The sequence below is a fragment of the Anolis sagrei genome, chromosome X (genome assembly GCF_037176765.1).
Source record: "Anolis sagrei isolate rAnoSag1 chromosome X, rAnoSag1.mat, whole genome shotgun sequence".
Lineage (NCBI taxonomy): Eukaryota > Metazoa > Chordata > Lepidosauria > Squamata > Dactyloidae > Anolis > Anolis sagrei.
In genome coordinates this window covers 8,511,769-8,529,597 of record NC_090034.1, presented here as the reverse complement: position 1 = coordinate 8,529,597, position 17,829 = coordinate 8,511,769, and the positions used below count along the sequence as shown (strand labels likewise).

At 46.4% G+C, this 17,829-nt stretch overlaps 1 protein-coding gene across 1 annotated transcript in view; it reads left to right on the top strand.

The window, feature by feature from the left end:
- Positions 1 to 17,829, top strand: part of LOC137094797 (beta-1,3-N-acetylglucosaminyltransferase lunatic fringe-like) — a 49,936-nt gene that overhangs the window by 25,828 nt on the left and 6,279 nt on the right. Inside the window, exons 2-5 of the mRNA XM_067460555.1 lie at positions 10,467 to 10,515; positions 12,984 to 13,083; positions 14,720 to 14,873; positions 16,644 to 16,729. Of these exons, the coding sequence (XP_067316656.1) occupies positions 10,467 to 10,515; positions 12,984 to 13,083; positions 14,720 to 14,873; positions 16,644 to 16,729 (389 nt within the window). The remainder of the gene's footprint in view (positions 1 to 10,466; positions 10,516 to 12,983; positions 13,084 to 14,719; positions 14,874 to 16,643; positions 16,730 to 17,829) is intronic.

Sequence of the window (17,829 nt, the reverse complement as noted above, 5' to 3'; positions counted from 1 at the left end):
AGTTTCCAACAGACCTCACAACCTCTGAGGATGCCTGCCATAGATGTGGGCAAAATGTCAGGAGAGAATGCTTCTGGAACATGGCCAGACAGCCTGGAAAACTCACAGCAAACCAAGATTTATTTTGTTTGTAATCTGCCCTTTCATCAAAGAGTTTGATGCAACAACTATGGCATGGAGTTACTTTCCAATCACAACAACCTTATAAGAGCGACAAGGGTAAGAAAGAGTGATTAACTCAAGATTTGGAAAGAAATGTTTATGAATTTCAGCAGAGACATGGCTAGGTTTTTAGGTTAAGAACATCAAATCCTGCACCAGATAATCCAGCGCTGGTGTCCAAAACACAACAAGAAAATAAACAGAATAGTTGACGAAATGTTTCTTTTTCCATAGATATGTTTGCTTTCGCATGCCTTTTTCCAAGCCCGGTGCATATTTGAGGCTTGGAAGAACGGGAAATCTTTCCGCAGCGTCCTGTGAGATCTTAAGGAGAGGTTTTGGGGTAATAGGGACAACCGCAGTCTGTAAGCTGCGGATGCGATCGATCTGCCCCTATTTAAAGACTCCCAAGTTGGCTCTGAATAGAATGCTTAGTCCCCGAGGCAATCGTTGTGTGATTTGAGTTAAATGAAAGTAGGAAAGCTCCTTTGTAGCACTTGGCTGCTTACAACTTCTCTGAATCGCAGCAGCAAAGCCAGCCTCTGCTTTCTAAGTCTCAAACCTTTGAAGGCATCTCAATTACTGTTGCCTTCAAGTCACCTCCAGTTTATGGAGAGCCTCTCCGTGGGCTTTCCTGCCATGATTTATTCTGATGAGTTTTGCCATGGGCTTCCGCTAAGACTGAGAGACTGTGGTTTGTCGAAAGTCGCCCAGAGGGTTTACTTGGCTGAGCAAAGACTTGAATTCTGATCTCTTAGTTATACATAGGTAAAGGTAAAGGTTTCCCCTGACATTAAGTCTAGTTGTGCCCGATCAGGGGAGTGGTGATCATCTCCATTTCTAAGCCAAAGAGCCGGCGTTGTCCGCAGACACTTCCAAGGTCATGTGGCCGGCATGACTGCATGGAGCGCAGTTACCTTCCCGCAGAAGTGATAGGTATTGATCTGTTCACATTTTTGAGTTTTTTAATACTAGCAGCCAGATTTTTTTCACAGCAAAACAACAGAGGGGAAACAAACAGTCACATAAAATCACTCTCAACAAAAGATTCCCCCCAGGCACTTCCAAGCCATTGAATGCTAATCAGGGTGATCAGCTGAAACATTCACACTTAGCCCCAGCAGACAAAAGTCCTTTGTCTCACCCTGGTCATTCCACAGATATATAAACCCATTTTTCCTACTTCCAACAGACCTCACTACCTCTGAGGATGCTTGCCATAGATGCAGGCGAAACGTCAGGAGAAAAATTGCGTCCAGAACATGGCCATATAGCCCGGAAAAACCTACAACAACCCAGTGATTCCGACCATGAAAGCCTTCAACAATATGTATATAGCCATGGTCTAGGGGCATTCTCTCCTGATGTTTCGCCTGCATCTATGGCAAGCATCCTCACTACCTCTGAGGATGCTTGCCATGGATGCAGGCGAAACGTCAGGAGAGAATGCCCCTAGACCATGGCCATATAACCCGAAAAAACCTACAACCCAGACCTGAGGCTGTTAGGAATTATGGGAGTTGAAGTCCAAAACATCTGGAGAACCTAAGTTTGCCCATGGCTGTGTTATGTGCATCCTCAAACCCTTTCAATGTCTTCCTTGCTTGTTTCCAAGCTACACACATCTTTAAGAACTTCTCTGTTGAGAAACACAGGATGCCGCTTTTGCGGGTCCCAAGGGGACTGCGATGGCCATTATTCATTCTCAAGTCCTCGGAGATCAGCTTCATGCCAAATCAAAAGATCTGTGCAATTTCTCTCTTCCAGGGAGAAGGGAATAAGGCAACGGAGCTATGGAAGGTCATGAGGTCAATTGCGCCACATGATTCTGCTCCAGTTCCTTAAGCTGCAATCTCTGTCTGTGCAGCAGAAGTGGGTGGAAGGGGAAGAGGGCTGCGGATGGCAAGCCCCTCCTCTGTCTGGGTTTTCGTGGAGAGATGTCTTGCAGATAACGTTGAAGCTGTGGAGGCTGAGGAGGAGGAAAGGGCAGGCGCCTCCTCCATGGCAGTAGGAGGGAGCGGGCGCCTTTGGCCAGCCAACTCAAGAGACCTTTTTCTCCCCATCATAGTGCCTCCAGTTTGGCCTCCTTTGCTGCCAGGAAGGGGAAATGAGTCACCAAGGAGAAGGGAACTGAGAAAAGGGAAGGCGTCTTGTCATCTGACTTATTACCCTCACCTTAGCAGAACTCAATGGAGAACCTCCAAGAGTTCCTCCATAAATGTCTCCGTTTTCCGATGCCGGTCTCTGGCGAATTACTTTGGTTGTAATTCACCTCTTAAAGGCAGCAATTCCAGGCATCATAGGGCACGTCTTATACATTAGAGCAGGCATGGGCAAACTTCGGCCCTCCAGGCATTTTGGACTTCAACTCCCACAATTCGCGGTTAGGAATTGTGGGAGTTGAAGTCCAAAACACTTGGGAAGTGTCTGACGTGTGATCCAATACAACAACCAGCGTAGTGATCTTGTCCACTGTGTACTAATCTTATTGTGTTTCAGATGATAATGATGATGCCATAATGTATTGTTGAAGGCGTTCATGGCTGGAATCACTGGGTTGCTGTGAGTTTTCTGGGCTGTATGGCAATGTTCCAGAAGCGTTCTGTACCAGTATTTAAAAACTCTTAAAATCAGGGCAGTAAATAAAGAGCAACACTCAAGAACAGGGGAATCAATCAGGGCCAGCTAATCACCTCCCAACAAAATAATTCCCCAGGCAATAAGCAACCAGACCTTGAAGCTGCAAGGCCATTCGGTGCTTTTTTTTTTTTTGGTCGTGTCAGGAGCAACCGCTCCTGTTGTGAGAGAATTGGCCGTCTGCAAGGACGTTGCCCAGGGGACGCCTGGATGATTTTTGATATTTTTACCATCCTTGTGGGAGGCTTCTCTCATGTCCCCGCACGAGGAGCTGGAGCTAATAGAGGGAGCTCATCCACCTCTCTCCGGATTCGAACCTGCGACCTGTCGGTCTTCAGTCCTGCTGGCACAGTGCTTTAACCCACTGCGCCACTGGGGGCTAATTAAGGTGGCTGTGAGTTTCCCAGACTATATGTCAATGTTCCAGAAGCATTCTCTCCTGATGTTTCACCCACATCTATAGCAGGCATACTCAGAGGTTGTGAAGTATATTGGAAACTAAGCAAACGGCAAGGCTTTGCAATACTAATCGAGATGATGAATTGCAACATTTACACCTGCCTTAAACAGAGGCAGGACTGGAGTTCTTTCTCCCACCTTGGATCTTATTCCACAGATATATAAACCCCACTTGCCTAGTTTCCAACAGACCCCACAACCTCTGAGAATGCCTGCCATAGATGCAGGTGAAACGTCAGGAGAGAATGCTTCTGGAACATGACCATACAGCCCAGAAAACTAATATTGTCATATAATGGGGAGCAATTGGGTCTGATTTTTTCCACTTCTCAAAAGTTGCTGCACCATGAGAACAAGCGTTCATCTCAGCAATTTTGTAAGTAGCACAGTTGCCCCCCCTTCCTAAGTTATTTCCCTATATCTATCTATATATCTATATGTGTGTATATATATATATATGCCTGCCTGCCCCATAGGGATGTCCATTCCAAAAAAAGGTAGGGCCGCATTGTCCAGGGCTTTCTCCTGGTGGGTGTCTGCTATTGTTAGCGGAGGCTTTGGGCATCCTGTGTTTCTTTAAATTGCAGCCTTAAGAAACAATGAAGTTTCCTGTGTGTCCCCAGGCCAAAGTCCTCAGACAATGCAGGCCACTGAGTAAGCTGAAGGAGGAAAGGGGTAAAAAAAAACACAACCCGTTCAATCTAAAAGCTTACTTGGCAGGAAGAAAAGAATAGAAGAGAGCTGCAGTTCTCCCTTGAAGGGGACCTCGTCCTGGCAGCAAGGGCACATGCTTTGCATACAAAAACAGTCTTGGAGTCAGTAAGAAAGGAGTGGGAAAGACCCGAATGTATTGCAAACAGTTGGAGAGGCACTACAGTCTGAATGCTGATTTATGGAGAACAGGGTTCAAATTGACATTCAGATACGGAAACTCATTGGGTGACCTTAGGCAAGTCATGCTCTACTCCCAGCCTCCGTCTGAACACATAAAGTCCCATAAAGGTTACCATAAGTCTGAATCTAAGTTGAAGCTAGAAATCCCCTGCTGGTGCAGTGGGTTAAACCGCTGAACTGCTGAACTTGCTGACCAAAGGGTCAGTGGTTTGAATTCAGGGAGTGGGGTGAGCTCTCGCTGTTAGCCCCAGCTTCTGCCAACCTAGCAGTTCAAAAACATGCAAATGATCAAGGGTCTGGAGAACAAGCCCTATGAGGAGCAGCTTAAGGAGCTTGGCATGTTTAGCCTGAAGAAGAGAAGGCTGAGAGGAGATATGATAGCCATGTATAAATATGTGAGAGAAAGTCACAGAGAGGAGGGAGCAAGATTGTTTTCTGCTTCCCTAGAGACTAGGACACAGAACAATGGCTTCAAACCATGAGGAAGAACTTCCTGACTTTGAGAGCCGTTCAGCAGTGGAACTCTCTGCCCCGGAGTGTGGTGGAGGCTCCTTCTTTGGAAGCTTTTAAACAGAGGCTGGATGGCCATCTGTCAGGGATGATTTGAATGCAACATTCCTGCTTCTTGGCAGAATGGGGTTGGACATATTTATACATGGCTATCGTGTCTCCTCTCAGCCTTCTCTTCTTCAGGCTAAACATGCCTAGCTCTTTAAGCTGCTCTTCATAGGACTTGTTGTCCAGACCCTTGATCATTGTAGTCGCCCTTCTCTGGATACAGAGCTTGTCAAAATCTCCCTTCAGTTGGCATCCCCCATTCCATATCTTTGCATTCCAGTTTGTCAATATCTCTCTTGAATTGTGGTGCCCAGAATTGGACACAATATTCCAGGTGTGGTCTAACCAAGGTGGAATAGAGCATGGGGAGCATGACTTCCCTGGATCTACACACTAGATTTATTAAAATATTCCCATACAAACCCAGGTAACGAAGGTGGAAGCATTACTTATCACTCAACCCTCGTATAATCCCATCTTGAGTTAGAAGGAATGATCCCTCAAAAGTAAAAAAAAAATTGAGTTGTATTTAGATTCTGAACTTTTGAGAAGCCTCAAGTTCTAACCTAGATATACATTACCTGCTACTATCTCTTATTCATCTATTCTCTCCATGCTTTTCGAACATTATGGGCATTGTAGTCCAAGTATGCTTTTTATTTTATTTCCCTCTCCTTGGCCTAGAAAAAGAGATTTATTTCTCGTGTCAGGGCAGCTAGTCAATTATATGATTCTATGATTCTATGATTCTATATTACATTTCTATCAGAACAAAGCAAACAAACAGAGAAAATACAAAATGTGTGAGTTTGGTAGTTGATTAAATGTCCTTTGACCAGTATCTGGCCACTTGGAGTGCCTCTGGTGTTGCTGCAAGAAGGTCCTCCCATTAGGTCCTCCCATTGTGCATGTGGCAGGGCTCAGGTTGCATTGCAGCAGGTGGTCAGTGGTTTGCTCTTCTCCACACTCGCATGTCGAGGATTCCACTTTGTGGCCCCATTTCTGAAGGTTGGCTCTGCATCTCATGGTGCCAGAGCGCAGTCTGCTCAGCGCCTTCAAAGTCGCCCAGTCCTCTGTGTGCCCAGGGGGGAGTCTCTCATTTGGTATCAGCCATTGGTTGAGGTTCTGGGTTTGAGCCTGCCACTTTTGGACTCTCGCTTGCTGAGGTGTTCCAGATCTTAGAAAATTATGTCTGGATTTAAGTCGTTGACATGCTGGCTGATACTCAAACAGGATGAGCTGGAGATGTCTCTGCCTTGGTCCTTTCACTATTGGCTACCACTTCCCGGCGGATGTCAGGTGGTGCGATACCGGCTAGACAGTGTAATTTCTCCAGTGGTGTAGGGCGCAGACACCCCGTGATAATGCGAAAAAGAGATGAGCCTAGGCTACCTGTTATGCACACATACATTCCAGCTTGGGTCTGTTTGCTTTCAGGGTTTTCCATCTTCTTCCTGCCTCTGTGTATAAGAACACGGAGTTCCTAAAAGAGGCTTGGCTAGCAAAAGCAAAGCTTCATGGATCAAAGAATGAGTGTCTCTCTGTAAGAGACTGAAGTGGAAGAGAGAGAATGAGAAAAAGAAAGAGGGAGGTTTGAGTTTCCGTTGAGTGTTCTTGGCTACCACCTCCCGGCATTGGCTTCCAAAGCATTGCGGGGTCTCTTCCGGTTGGGAAGGTCTGGAGCGCCTCACCTACTTTCCAAGGAAGCTGCGTGTCTTCTGGGGGTGCAAGTTCAGTGTTGAGGACAAGCCCTTCCGATGCAGCCCAGTCATAAACAAAACAATAAAAATAATCTGCTTTGGTCTATTTATAGCAGCAAAAGGATTAGCTAAGGGGCTATTTCTGGGCACAAGCTCAGGCACAGTTGTTAGAGGCAGCGTCCTGATCTAATTGGGTAAATATTTTTCCATTTTCAAGGGAGAAAAGTACAAAATGCAAGCAGACTCTGTTCCCTCTTATCCGCTGCTTCTATTTCCTTCCCTGGCCCCTCTATGTTGGCACTGCAAGGGGGACAAATCATAGAATCATAGAATCAAAGAGTTGGAAGAGACCTCATGGGCCATCCAGTCCAACCCCATTCTGCCAAGAAGCAGGAATGTTGCATTCAAATCACCCCTGACAGATGGCCATCCAGCCTCTGTTTAAAAGCTTCCAAAGAAGGAGCCTCCACCACACTCCGGGGCAGAGAGTTCCACTACTGAACGGCTCTCACAGTCAGGAAGTTCTTCCTCGTGTTCAGATGGAATCTCCTTTCTTGTAGTTTGAAGCCATTGTTCCACGTCCTAGTCTCCAAGGAAGCAGAAAACAAGCTTGCTCCCTCCTCCCTGTGACTTCCTCTCACATATTTATACATGGCTATCATATCTCCTCTCAGCCTTGTCTTCTTCAGGCTAAACATGCCCAGCTCCTTAAGCCGCTCCTCATAGGGCTTGTTCTCCAGACCCTTGATCATTTTAGTTGCCCTCCTCTGGACACATTCCAGCTTGTCAATATCTCTTTTGAATTGTGGCGCCCAGAATTGGACACAATATTCCAGGTGTGGTCTAACCAAAGCGGAATAGAGCATGGGGAGCATGACTTCCCTCGATCTAGACACTATGCTCCTATTGATTCAGGCCAAAATCCCATTGGCTTTTTTTGCTGCCACATCACATTATTGGCTCATGTTTAACTTGCTGTCCACGAGGACTCCAAGATCTTTTTCACACAAATGCATCCGGCTTCGTTCTCCGTCAGTCACTTCACACATCTCCAAACGCGGTGGCCTTCAAATCTTCAACCTGCTTCATTTGAGAACCAATAATACGCAAGATCATGCAGGAATTTTGTCAGGATAGGTTGTTGTAGGTATTTTCGGGCTATATGGACATGTTCTAGAGGCATTCTCTCCTGACGTTTCACCTTCATCTATGGCAAGCATCCTCAGAGGTAGTGAGACCTCACAACAGACCTTACAACCTCTGAGGATGCCTGCCCTAGATGAGGGCAAAACGTCAGGAGAGAATGCTTCTGGCACATAGCCATACAGTTCAGAAAACTCACAACAACCTACATTTTGAACTTTGTTTGCAGCAACTGAACTGGATAGGAAGTAGTGGGAGGAAAGAGAAATAGGGCCATACAAGCAGCTGAAAATGTGGGGCAACAGAGTGTTCCTTGGGATTGTCCTGCCAAAGAAGGACTGAGCTGTATTGTCGAAGGCTTTCATGGCCAGAATCACTTGGTTGTTGTAGGTTTTTTCGGGCTATATGGCCATGTTCTAGAAGCATTCTCTCCTGACGTTTTGCCTGCATCTATGGCAAGCATTCTCATTACCTCTGAGGATGCTTGCCATAGATGCAGGCGAAATGTCAGGAGAGAATTTCTCTAGAACATGGCCATATAGTCCAAAAAAACCCTACAACAACCCAAGGACTGGGCTCCTTTGCTTTCCCTTGCTGTGCACCCAGGGCCTCTTCCTTGCCCTTCTACTCCAGCGATTAAACCAAGTTGTTTTATGGGTCTTCCCCTCCCTGTTTAGCCCAGTTAACCAGCCCAGCTGTATGCTAATGGAGAGCAAACACCATTTCAGTTGCTCTCCCTCTCCCTCTCTTGCATTAAGTTGGCGGAGGCCGGGATCTATTGTTCGAGCCCTCCTTGCTTGCCTTCTTCCCTGCCCCCTTTTTACCCATTGTACATGTGAAGGGAGCAAAGACATTGCCCAGATTACCAGTTCAAATGGCGCTCGGCTGCAAAACACCCTTTGCTTTTGAAGCAAAGTTTAGGGCAGCTGCCTTTCCAGAGCCCAACCTAACCTTTCCCCCCTTCCAACTTCTGCCTTTGTTTACTGGGTTTTCAGTGTGAGCCCCATCTCACCCTCAGCTGCAATGGAGGAGAAAGAGAGAAAGAATGTATGAAAGGAAGGAAGAGAGGGAGAAAGGGAGACAGGCAGCAGATGCCAGGAATTACCTATGTAAATAAGAAAGTGCAGCCAGGCAGGTGGCAGGGATAGGGAGGTGGGGCCGCGCTTGCTTGCTCTCTTGGCGCAGGTTCAGGCAGCAGTTGGAGGTGAATCACCGACAGGCGGGAGGGTTGTGTTGTTGTTTTTGCTAGAACACGGGCAGCAAGCAGGTTGAAGCAGGCGCCTCGGCTACCTGGGGGACCAGCATGGGGGGTAGGCCTGGCTCGCGCCGGAGCGCAAGCACCTCACGCAGTGGCGAGTGTAGCCACAGCCCATTGCCTTGGGCACAGGGAGGTGCCCGCAGAAAAGTCCTAGCTGCATCATTATGTTTGCAATCTGTACCTGAAACAGTACAAAACTGGGCATCTGTAAGCGATAGTTAAGGTCCCGAAGGCTTCAATTATTATCTATCTATCTATCTATCTATCTATCTATCTATCTATCTATATATATAAATGCTCTGTGCATAATGAGTGTCTGAAAAACAAAAGAACCAATGAACGAAATCACGCCAAATTTGGCAACAAAACATCTCACAACACAAGGAGCGACCATCACTCAAAAATTATGATTTTGTCATTTGGGAGTTGTAGTTGCTGGAATTTATAGTTCACCTACAATCAAAGAGCATTCTGAACTCCATCAATGATGGAATTGAACCAAACTTGGCACACAGAACTCCCTTGGCCAACAGAAAATACTGGAAGGGTTTAGTGGGCAGTTCAAAAACATGCAAATGTGAGTAGAGCAATAGGTACAGCTTCGGTGGGAAGGTAACGGCACTCCATGCAGTCATGCTGGCCACATGAACTTGGAGGTGTCTATGGACAACGCCGACTCTTCGGCTTAGAAATGGAGATGAGCACAACCCTCCAGAGTCGGACATGACTGGACTTTATGTCAGGGGACAACCTTTACCTAATGTAATTGTCAGCAGGAGTTCGGCCTTTTAGGAAAGTATCTAGAATAACAGAAAGCCTTCTTTTTAATCTCTTCTTGGTGGAAAATGACACATTTCATAGAATCATAGAATCAAAGAGTTGGAAGAGACCTCATGAGCCATCCAGTCCAACCCCATTCTGCCAAGAAGCAGGAATATTGCATTCAAATCACCCCTGACAGATGGCCATCCAGCCTCTGTTTAAAAGCTTCCAAAGAAGGAGCCCTCACCACACTCCGGGGCAGAGAGTTCCACTGCTGAACGGCTCTCACAGTCAGGAAGTTCTTCCTAATGTTCAGATGGAATCTCCTTTCTTGTAGTTTGAAGCCATTGTTCCGCATCCTAGTCTCCAGGAAAGCAGAAAACAAGCTCCCTGTGGCTTCCTCTCACATATTTATCCATGGCTATCATATCCCCTCTCAGCCTTCTCTTCTTCAGGCTAAACATGCCCAGCTCCTTAAGCCGCTCCTCATAGGGCTTGTTCTCCAGACCCTTGATCATTTTAGTCGCCCTCCTCTGGACACATTCCAGCTTGTCAATATCTCTCTTGAATTGTGGTGCCCAGAATTGGACACAATATTCCAGGTGTGGTCTAACCAAAGCAGAATAGAGGGGTAGCATTACTTCCCTAGATCTAGACACTGAGATTTACACACTGAGATGTGTAGCGCAGACTATCCGTGAGCTGAATGCATTTGCAGAAGAATTCAAAGAGATTGCCGTTGTGTTAGAAATCTCTTTTTTGCACCTCGTCTCAAAGATGCTGCTCTATCTATGTCTTTGTTTACGTTTTACTCATAGAAGTAGCGAGGGAGTTTTGGAAGCCCTTGTAGTTAACATTCCTCCTGATGTTGTTTTCCTTTCTATGTCTTTCAGACATTTATCTTCACGGACGGAGAGGACGAAGAGCTGAAAAAAAGGACAGGTGAGTGAGCCAAGGGCACCTTCCCATAATTGCCCCTCACTTTGGAGGCGGGTTGGCCTGGTGCTGGAGTTCCCAGGGAATTAACTTTTTTAATGCAGAGGGGATTTACTGAGTTAGTGTTTATTGAGCAGCCCTTCCCTCCATTGAGACTGGGGTGAGATCCCTCTATTCTTCTCATGCTAATGCGCTCTATTCAGGCCCGGCATTGACGCCCCAGAGAGTAACAGGTGGCAGCTGATGGGAAAATGCAGTCTGAACAGGAGGACAAGAGTTTTTCCTAGCTTGCCCCCCTCTGGCCCCCAATAAAGGGTCCAGTTTGCATGCTAACCCATCCCCCCCCCCTTTACTTTTCCTGAGTTAACACTTGCTGGGCTTGGTTTGGAAACAAAGGAGGATCTCTTGCGCCTAACAGCTCACAGTCTGGAGGCGCATGCAGTCTCTCCTTCCAGAGCCTCTTAGGAAAGAGAGGCATTACAAAGATCCACAAATGTGGTTCTGTGGATAACAATCAAAGACTAATTATTGAGTTCTACAGCAAATCAAGCCCTAATCCTCCTGAGAAGCAAAGAGAATGATATATTTCAGACACATCATGAGAAAATATGACATTCTAGATAAGACAATGAAGCTTGGTAAGGTAGAAAACTGTAGGAACAGAGATTGATTACAAAACAGGTGGGTAGACTCAAAGAAAGCCCTGGTTTTGCAATACCTGAGTGACTTGGAGGTCTTCTACATCGGGGCTCCATAAGTAGAAATTGACTTGTCAGCAGTTAACACCAACAAGGGGAAGCCCTCGGTGGCGCAAGGGGTTAAACCCTTGTGCTGGCAGGACTGCTGACCAAAAGGTTGGCAGTTCGAATCTGGGGAGCAGGGTGAGCTCCTGTTTTCAGCTCCAGCTTCCCATGCAGGGACATGACAAAAGCCTCTGACAGGATGGTACCTCATTTGAGCATCCCCTGGGCAATGTCTCTGTAGACAGCCAATTCTCTCACACCAGAAGAGGAACGAGCTCCCACCTGTCAGCTCCAGCTTCCCATGCGATGTTACCATCCTACAGGATGGTAACACATCCAAGCATTTCCTGGGCAATGTCTCTACAGACAGCCAGTTCTCTTACACCAGAAGTGGGGTGAGCTCTCACCTGTCAGCTCAGCTTCAGCTTCCCATGCAGGGAAATGGGAGAAGCCTCTTACAGGATGGTAATACATCTAAGCATCCTCTGGGCAACGTCTCTGCAGACGGCCAATTCTCTCACACCAGAAGCGGGGTGAGCTCTCACCTGTCAGCTCAGCTCCAGCTTCCCATGCAGGGACATGACAGAAGATTCCCACAGATGGAAACACATCCAAGCATCCTCTGGGCAACGTCTCTGCAGATGGCCAATTCTCTCACACCAGAAATGGGATGAGTTCTGTCAGCTCTGGCCTACCACGCGGGGACATGAGAGAAGCCTCCCACAGGATGGTAACACATTTGAGTGTCCCCTGGGCAACTTCTCTGCAGACAGCCAATTGTTTCACCAGGAGCGGGGTGAGCTCCCATCTGTCAGCTCTGGATTCCCGTGCAGGGACATAAGAGAAGCCTCGTACAGGATGGTATCTCATTCAAGCATCCCCTGGGCAATGTCTGCAGACAGCCTGGCAGCTCAGCTCCAGCTTCTCATGCGGGGAAATAAGAGAAACCTCCCACAGGATGGGAACACATCCAAGTGTTCCCTGGGCAATGTCTCTGCAGACAGCCAATTCTCTCACACCAGAAGCGGGGTGAGCTCCCATCTGTCAAGTCCTGCTTCCCATGTGGGGACATGAGAGAAGCCTCCCACAAGAATGGTAACACATCCGGGCGTCCATTGGACGACATCTTTGAAGACGGCCAATTCTCTCACACCAGAAGTGGCTTGCAGTTCCTCAAGTCATTTCTGACACACACAAAAAGCCCAACAAGTCATTCCTTTTCATTCTACTGTTGGTTATGGTTTTGCAGGAATGATGAGAGTATCAGTATTACATCTCCCTGAGAAGATGTTTGTGCAGTGAGCAGAATCAAAAAGTCTGCCTATCTGTGCCACTAAGCTGAGATAGTTGTGGTGGGATGGGAATAAGGTGGTGTTTGAACAGGACTCAGGTTCAGGAAGGGCTACAGCTCTGATATATCACTTGTGGGGTTTCCAATGGTCAGATTCAGTCTGAAAAAGAGATCTGAAAGAATTTGGCAGCAGTTGCAGATTATATGACCTGCCTCAAAGGGTAGAAAATCCCAGCAAGTTTCAAGCCAGGCTTCAAGGGAACTGTCCAAGGTGCTGAAGATTTTCCTTCCGCTAGGCCTAGCACCCTGGATAGCTCAGTGAAAACTACTTAAGAGTGGATTTATTGCCTTATTGTCATGGCTGCCACCGTTTGGCAGACTGTACATTTCGATGATCCCGAATTGAAGGTTAACTCCTATTCCTTCTTTCTCCGCCACAGCAAACGTCATTAACACCAACTGCTCAGCCGCCCACAGCCGCCAAGCCCTGTCGTGCAAGATGGCGGTAGAATACGACAAATTCATCGAGTCTGGAAGAAAGTAAGGCAGGAGAAGGGCTGGGGTGGGAAATTTGAAGATTTTGTTATATTCTATATGTGCCACTCTCCCAGTTTCTTTTTTCCAAACTTGAGTTGAAAATAGCATTAATATAGGACTATAATTTGGTTGGGGTCACCATGTTTAATTGGTTAGCAGTTGACCCACATTAATAGTATATTCAACGGAAATGTTGAGTGTGGTCTTCCAATAATGTGTACAATTCCCCAATATGGAATTGGCTGGGAATCATGGAGACATCATGGATGTTGCTGCATCGCAGCTACTAGCAGTCGTAGCCAGCCTAGTAAATCATGAATGCTGGGAGTTGTGATCCAAGATTTGGTGAGCATCCTTGAAGTGACTGGACTGACCTTGAAGGAGCTGGGGGTGGTGACGGCCGACAGGGAGCTCTGGCATGGGTGGTCCATGAGGTCACGAAGAGTCGGAGACGACTGAACGAATGAACAACAACAAACGAGTCCCATCCCTTGGATAGATGGAGATGAAGAAGAAGGCAATCCTGTATCTAGTTGTGTATCCAAAGCCAGTTGTATTTAAGTGTGTGAGAGAGAACTCTTGGATATGCGGATGCTAGTTTTCCTGATTGACTGAAGGATGATGCCATACCCATATTGGATTGGCTTAAATCCTGCATTTTAAAGATATTGTATTAAATAAGTCCCAAACACAATGCCATTAGTGAATTGGAGTAGTGGAGTCTCCTTCTCTGGAGGCTTTTAAGTAGAGGCTGGATGGCCATCTGTCGGGAGGGCTTTGATTGTGTCTTCCTGCCTGTCAGGAGGTTGGACTGGATGTCCTTTAGGTTCTCTTCCAACTCTAGGATACTATGGATGGGAGTTTGAAATATGACTTTAACTGTACGAGGATTGAATGAAAAGTAATGCCTCCACCTTCGTTACTTGGGTTTGGATGGGAATATTTTAATAAATCAAATGCAGAAATAATCCTTAGAATGTGCTCTTTAACTTGCTTGAAATTTCTCTCTGAGTGATATGATGATTGTCCTGAATCAGTCAACCTTTTGCTTGTGGAACTCCATGTTTGCTGTCACAGGATGACCAACTCTTTGTTTGTCACGCAAGTCAGATGTTCCCACCTCAACATCTTTAAACTTATTAGCCCAACGACGCACAGTACTCGCATCAACACAATCACCATAAACAGCTTGCATTCTCTGAGGAATCTCCTTTGGGGTGACATCTTCTGTCAAGAATTCAGTGACTGTACGTTGCTGAAGTCGCATTGACCAACTGTCTGTGCAGGGTTCCATACTTCGTACTATAACAACACAACCATTCAATGCTAAGGCTTCCCACCCAAATGGAACTGTAGAGGAGAGTCTGCTGAACAAGTCAGTACCTGTTGCATACCAGTAGAGCCATCAGTTGAGAAGTTACGATGGTGGAGGCATTACTTTTCATTCAACCCTCGTATATTTATTACATTTTAACATTATGTTGATATTTAATTGTTGATGTTTTTGGTATTGTTTCAAATTGTTATTAGATTTGTGTTAGTTGCCTGTTAGTTGCCTTGAGTCCCTACGGGGAGAACAGTGGGTTATAGATAGTGATAATAACAACTCAGCTGCTTCTTGTTGCCTTTGCTGCATTAGGTGGTTTTGCCATGTGGACGATGACAACTATGTCAACGTACGGATGCTGATCAAGCTGCTCTCCAGTTATCCCCACACACAGGACATTTATATTGGGAAACCCAGCCTGGACAGGCCCATTCAGGCCACGGAGAGGATCAGCGAGAACAAAGTGGTGAGTCGACAGGCAGAGCTGTAAGCCCCAAAGATAAAAATCAACAGCTGGGATTCATTATTACTGTTACAGAAGCATAACCTAGAGCTACGCACCCATAACTGATTCATTTTCATGGTCCCGATCCCATTTAATGGCGTTCCATGCAGTCATGCCGGCCACATGACCTTGGAGGTGTCTATGGACAAGGCTGGCTCTTCAGCTTAGAAATGGAGATGAGCACCAACCCCCAGAGTCGGACATGACTGAACTTCATGTCAGGGGAAAACTTTATCTTTACCTATCTAGAGCCTTTGGTGGCACAGTGGGTTAAAGCACTGAGCTGCTGAACTTGCTGATCGAAAGGTCGCAGGTTCGAGTCCAGGGAGCAGGGTGAGCTCCCACTGTTAGCCCCAGCTTCTGCCAGCCTAGCTGTTCGAAAACATTCAAATGTGAATAGATAATAGGTATCGCTCCAGCGGGAAGGTGACAGTGCTCCATGCAGTCATGCCAGCCACATGACCTTGGAGGTGTCTATGGACAATGCTGGCTCTTCGGCTTAGAAATGTAAATGAGCACCAACCCCCAGAGTCAGACACGACTGGACATGATGTCAGGGGAAAACCTTTACCTTTTCATAGAATCATAGAATCAAGGAGTTGGAAGAGACCTCTTGGGACATCCAGTCCAACCACCTGCCAAGAAGCAGGAATATTGCATTCAAATCACCCCTGACAGATGGCCAGGATAGATTGAGATGGCGGACTACAGATGGCAGGCTACTATGGCTATTTCTTTTAATGCTGTAGTTTTAGCATTTTGAGACCACCTGAACTGCTCAGGGGTGAGAAAGGGCGGGGTAAAAATGCTGTAAATAAATAAAATTTGGCTTCGTATTATGGAACATCAAACAAGGTCATTCTGCTGGCTTTTGTATTGGATCACACATCAGACACTTCCCAAGTGTCTAGGACTGTGTGATGTATCAGCAAATAATTCGTGGAGATCCCAGTAGGGTGGCCTTTTGCAGCTGACAGATGGGTAATTTGTGTGTTTAAGTGCAGGCCAAGGTCTTGAGGCACTGCACCCAGTGTGTCCACCACTGGGACCACCTTGACTGGCTTGTGCCAGAGTCTTAGCAGTTCGATCTTTACATCCTTGTATTGTGTCACCTTTTCCAGTTGTTTCTCTGGAAACAATTATAATAAATAATAATAATAATAATAATTTGATAAGAGCTTAGCTTGTAACAGGAAAACACTTGGAATTTATTTATTTATTTATTTACAGCTTTTATATTCCGCCCTTCTCTCCCCGCCGGGGACTCAGGGCGAATTACAGTGTACACATATATGGCAAACATTCAATGCCGGTTTTTGACATATACAGACATACACAGAGGCTATTTAACTTTTTTCTGGCCACCAGGGGAGCTGTCGCTTTCATCGTCCATCTGCAACACTGATGAAGCACTTCCGCATTCCCCACATGCTTCCCCGCTGGAATGCTTTGCTGGAGTCTTCTTTATGGCCTCATAAATCAGTTAATTTAGCCTCTCCACACTTTAAGGTGGTACCTTATTTTCCTACTTGACAGATGCAACTGTCTTTCGGGTTGCGAAGGTCGACAACAGGCTACACACAATTGGTTGGAAACCCACTCCAACTCGGGCTGGCTTCGAACTCATGACCTTTTTGGTCAGAGTGATCTTAATGCAGCTGACACTCAGCCAGCTGCGCCACAATCCCGGTGAATTGGCTTTGATTCTTGTTTATTTCACTCTTCCTGCAGCATCCTGTACACTTCTGGTTTGCTACTGGTGGTGCTGGTTTCTGCATCAGCCGTGGACTGGCGTTGAAGATGAGTCCCTGGGCTAGGTAAGGCAACTAATAACACAATGCAATGCGTCCATCTTTATAGAGATTTTAGGACTACATTCCCCTTGCAGCTAAGCACTGATGGGTATTGTAGTCTTGAAGATCCATCTCTGAGCTGACACCTGTCACTTTGCTGGAAAGATGACTTCATAACAACTAGTGTTTCGCTATTAGTAATTGGTCAGATTGCTGTGTGTTTCTGCATCTCCTGGAGCCATGCTTTGAAGTTGGGTTCACTCATTTAACGGTGGTTAAATTCAGCGTACTAGTCATCCTTAACTATGGATACAACTAACATGAGAGGAAGAGTAAGAGATTCGTAGTAGTGAGGGAAAGAAGCATTCTAAACGAAATGCCAATATACAGAATGGGGGACAATGCCTGGCTCGAGAGCAGGACGTGTGAAAAAGATCTTGGAGTCCTCATGGAGAAAAAGTTAAACATGAGCCAGGAATGTGATGTGGCGGCAAAAAAAGCCAATGGGATTTTGGCCTGCATCAATAGGAGCATAGTGTCTAGATCAAGGGAAGTCATGCCTCCCCTCTATTCTGCTTAGACCACACCTGGAATATTGTGTCCAATTCTGGGCACCACAATTCAAGAGAGATATTGACAAGCTGGAATGTGTCCAGAGGAGGGTGACTCAAATGATCAAGTGTCTGGAGAACAAGCCCTATGAGGAGCGGCTTAAGGAGCTGGGCATGTTTTGCCTGAAGAAGATAAGGCTGAGAGGAGATACGATAGCCATGTATAAATATGTGAGAGGAAGCCACAGGGAGGAGGGAGCAAGCTTGTTTTCTGCTTCCTCAGAGACTAGGACGCGGAACAATGGCTTCAAACTACAAGAAAGGAGATTCCATCTGAACATAAGGAAGAACTTCCTGACTGTGAGAGCCGTTCAGCAGTGGAACTCTCTGCCCCGGAGTGTGGTGGAGGCTCCTCCTTTGGAAGCTTTTTAACAGAGGCTGGATGGCCATCTGTCAGGGGTGCTTTGAATGCAATATTCCTGCTTCTTGGCAGGGGGTTGGACTGGATGGCCCATGAGGTTTCTTCCAACTCTTTGATTCTATGATTCTACTAGCTTTACCCGCCACACGTTG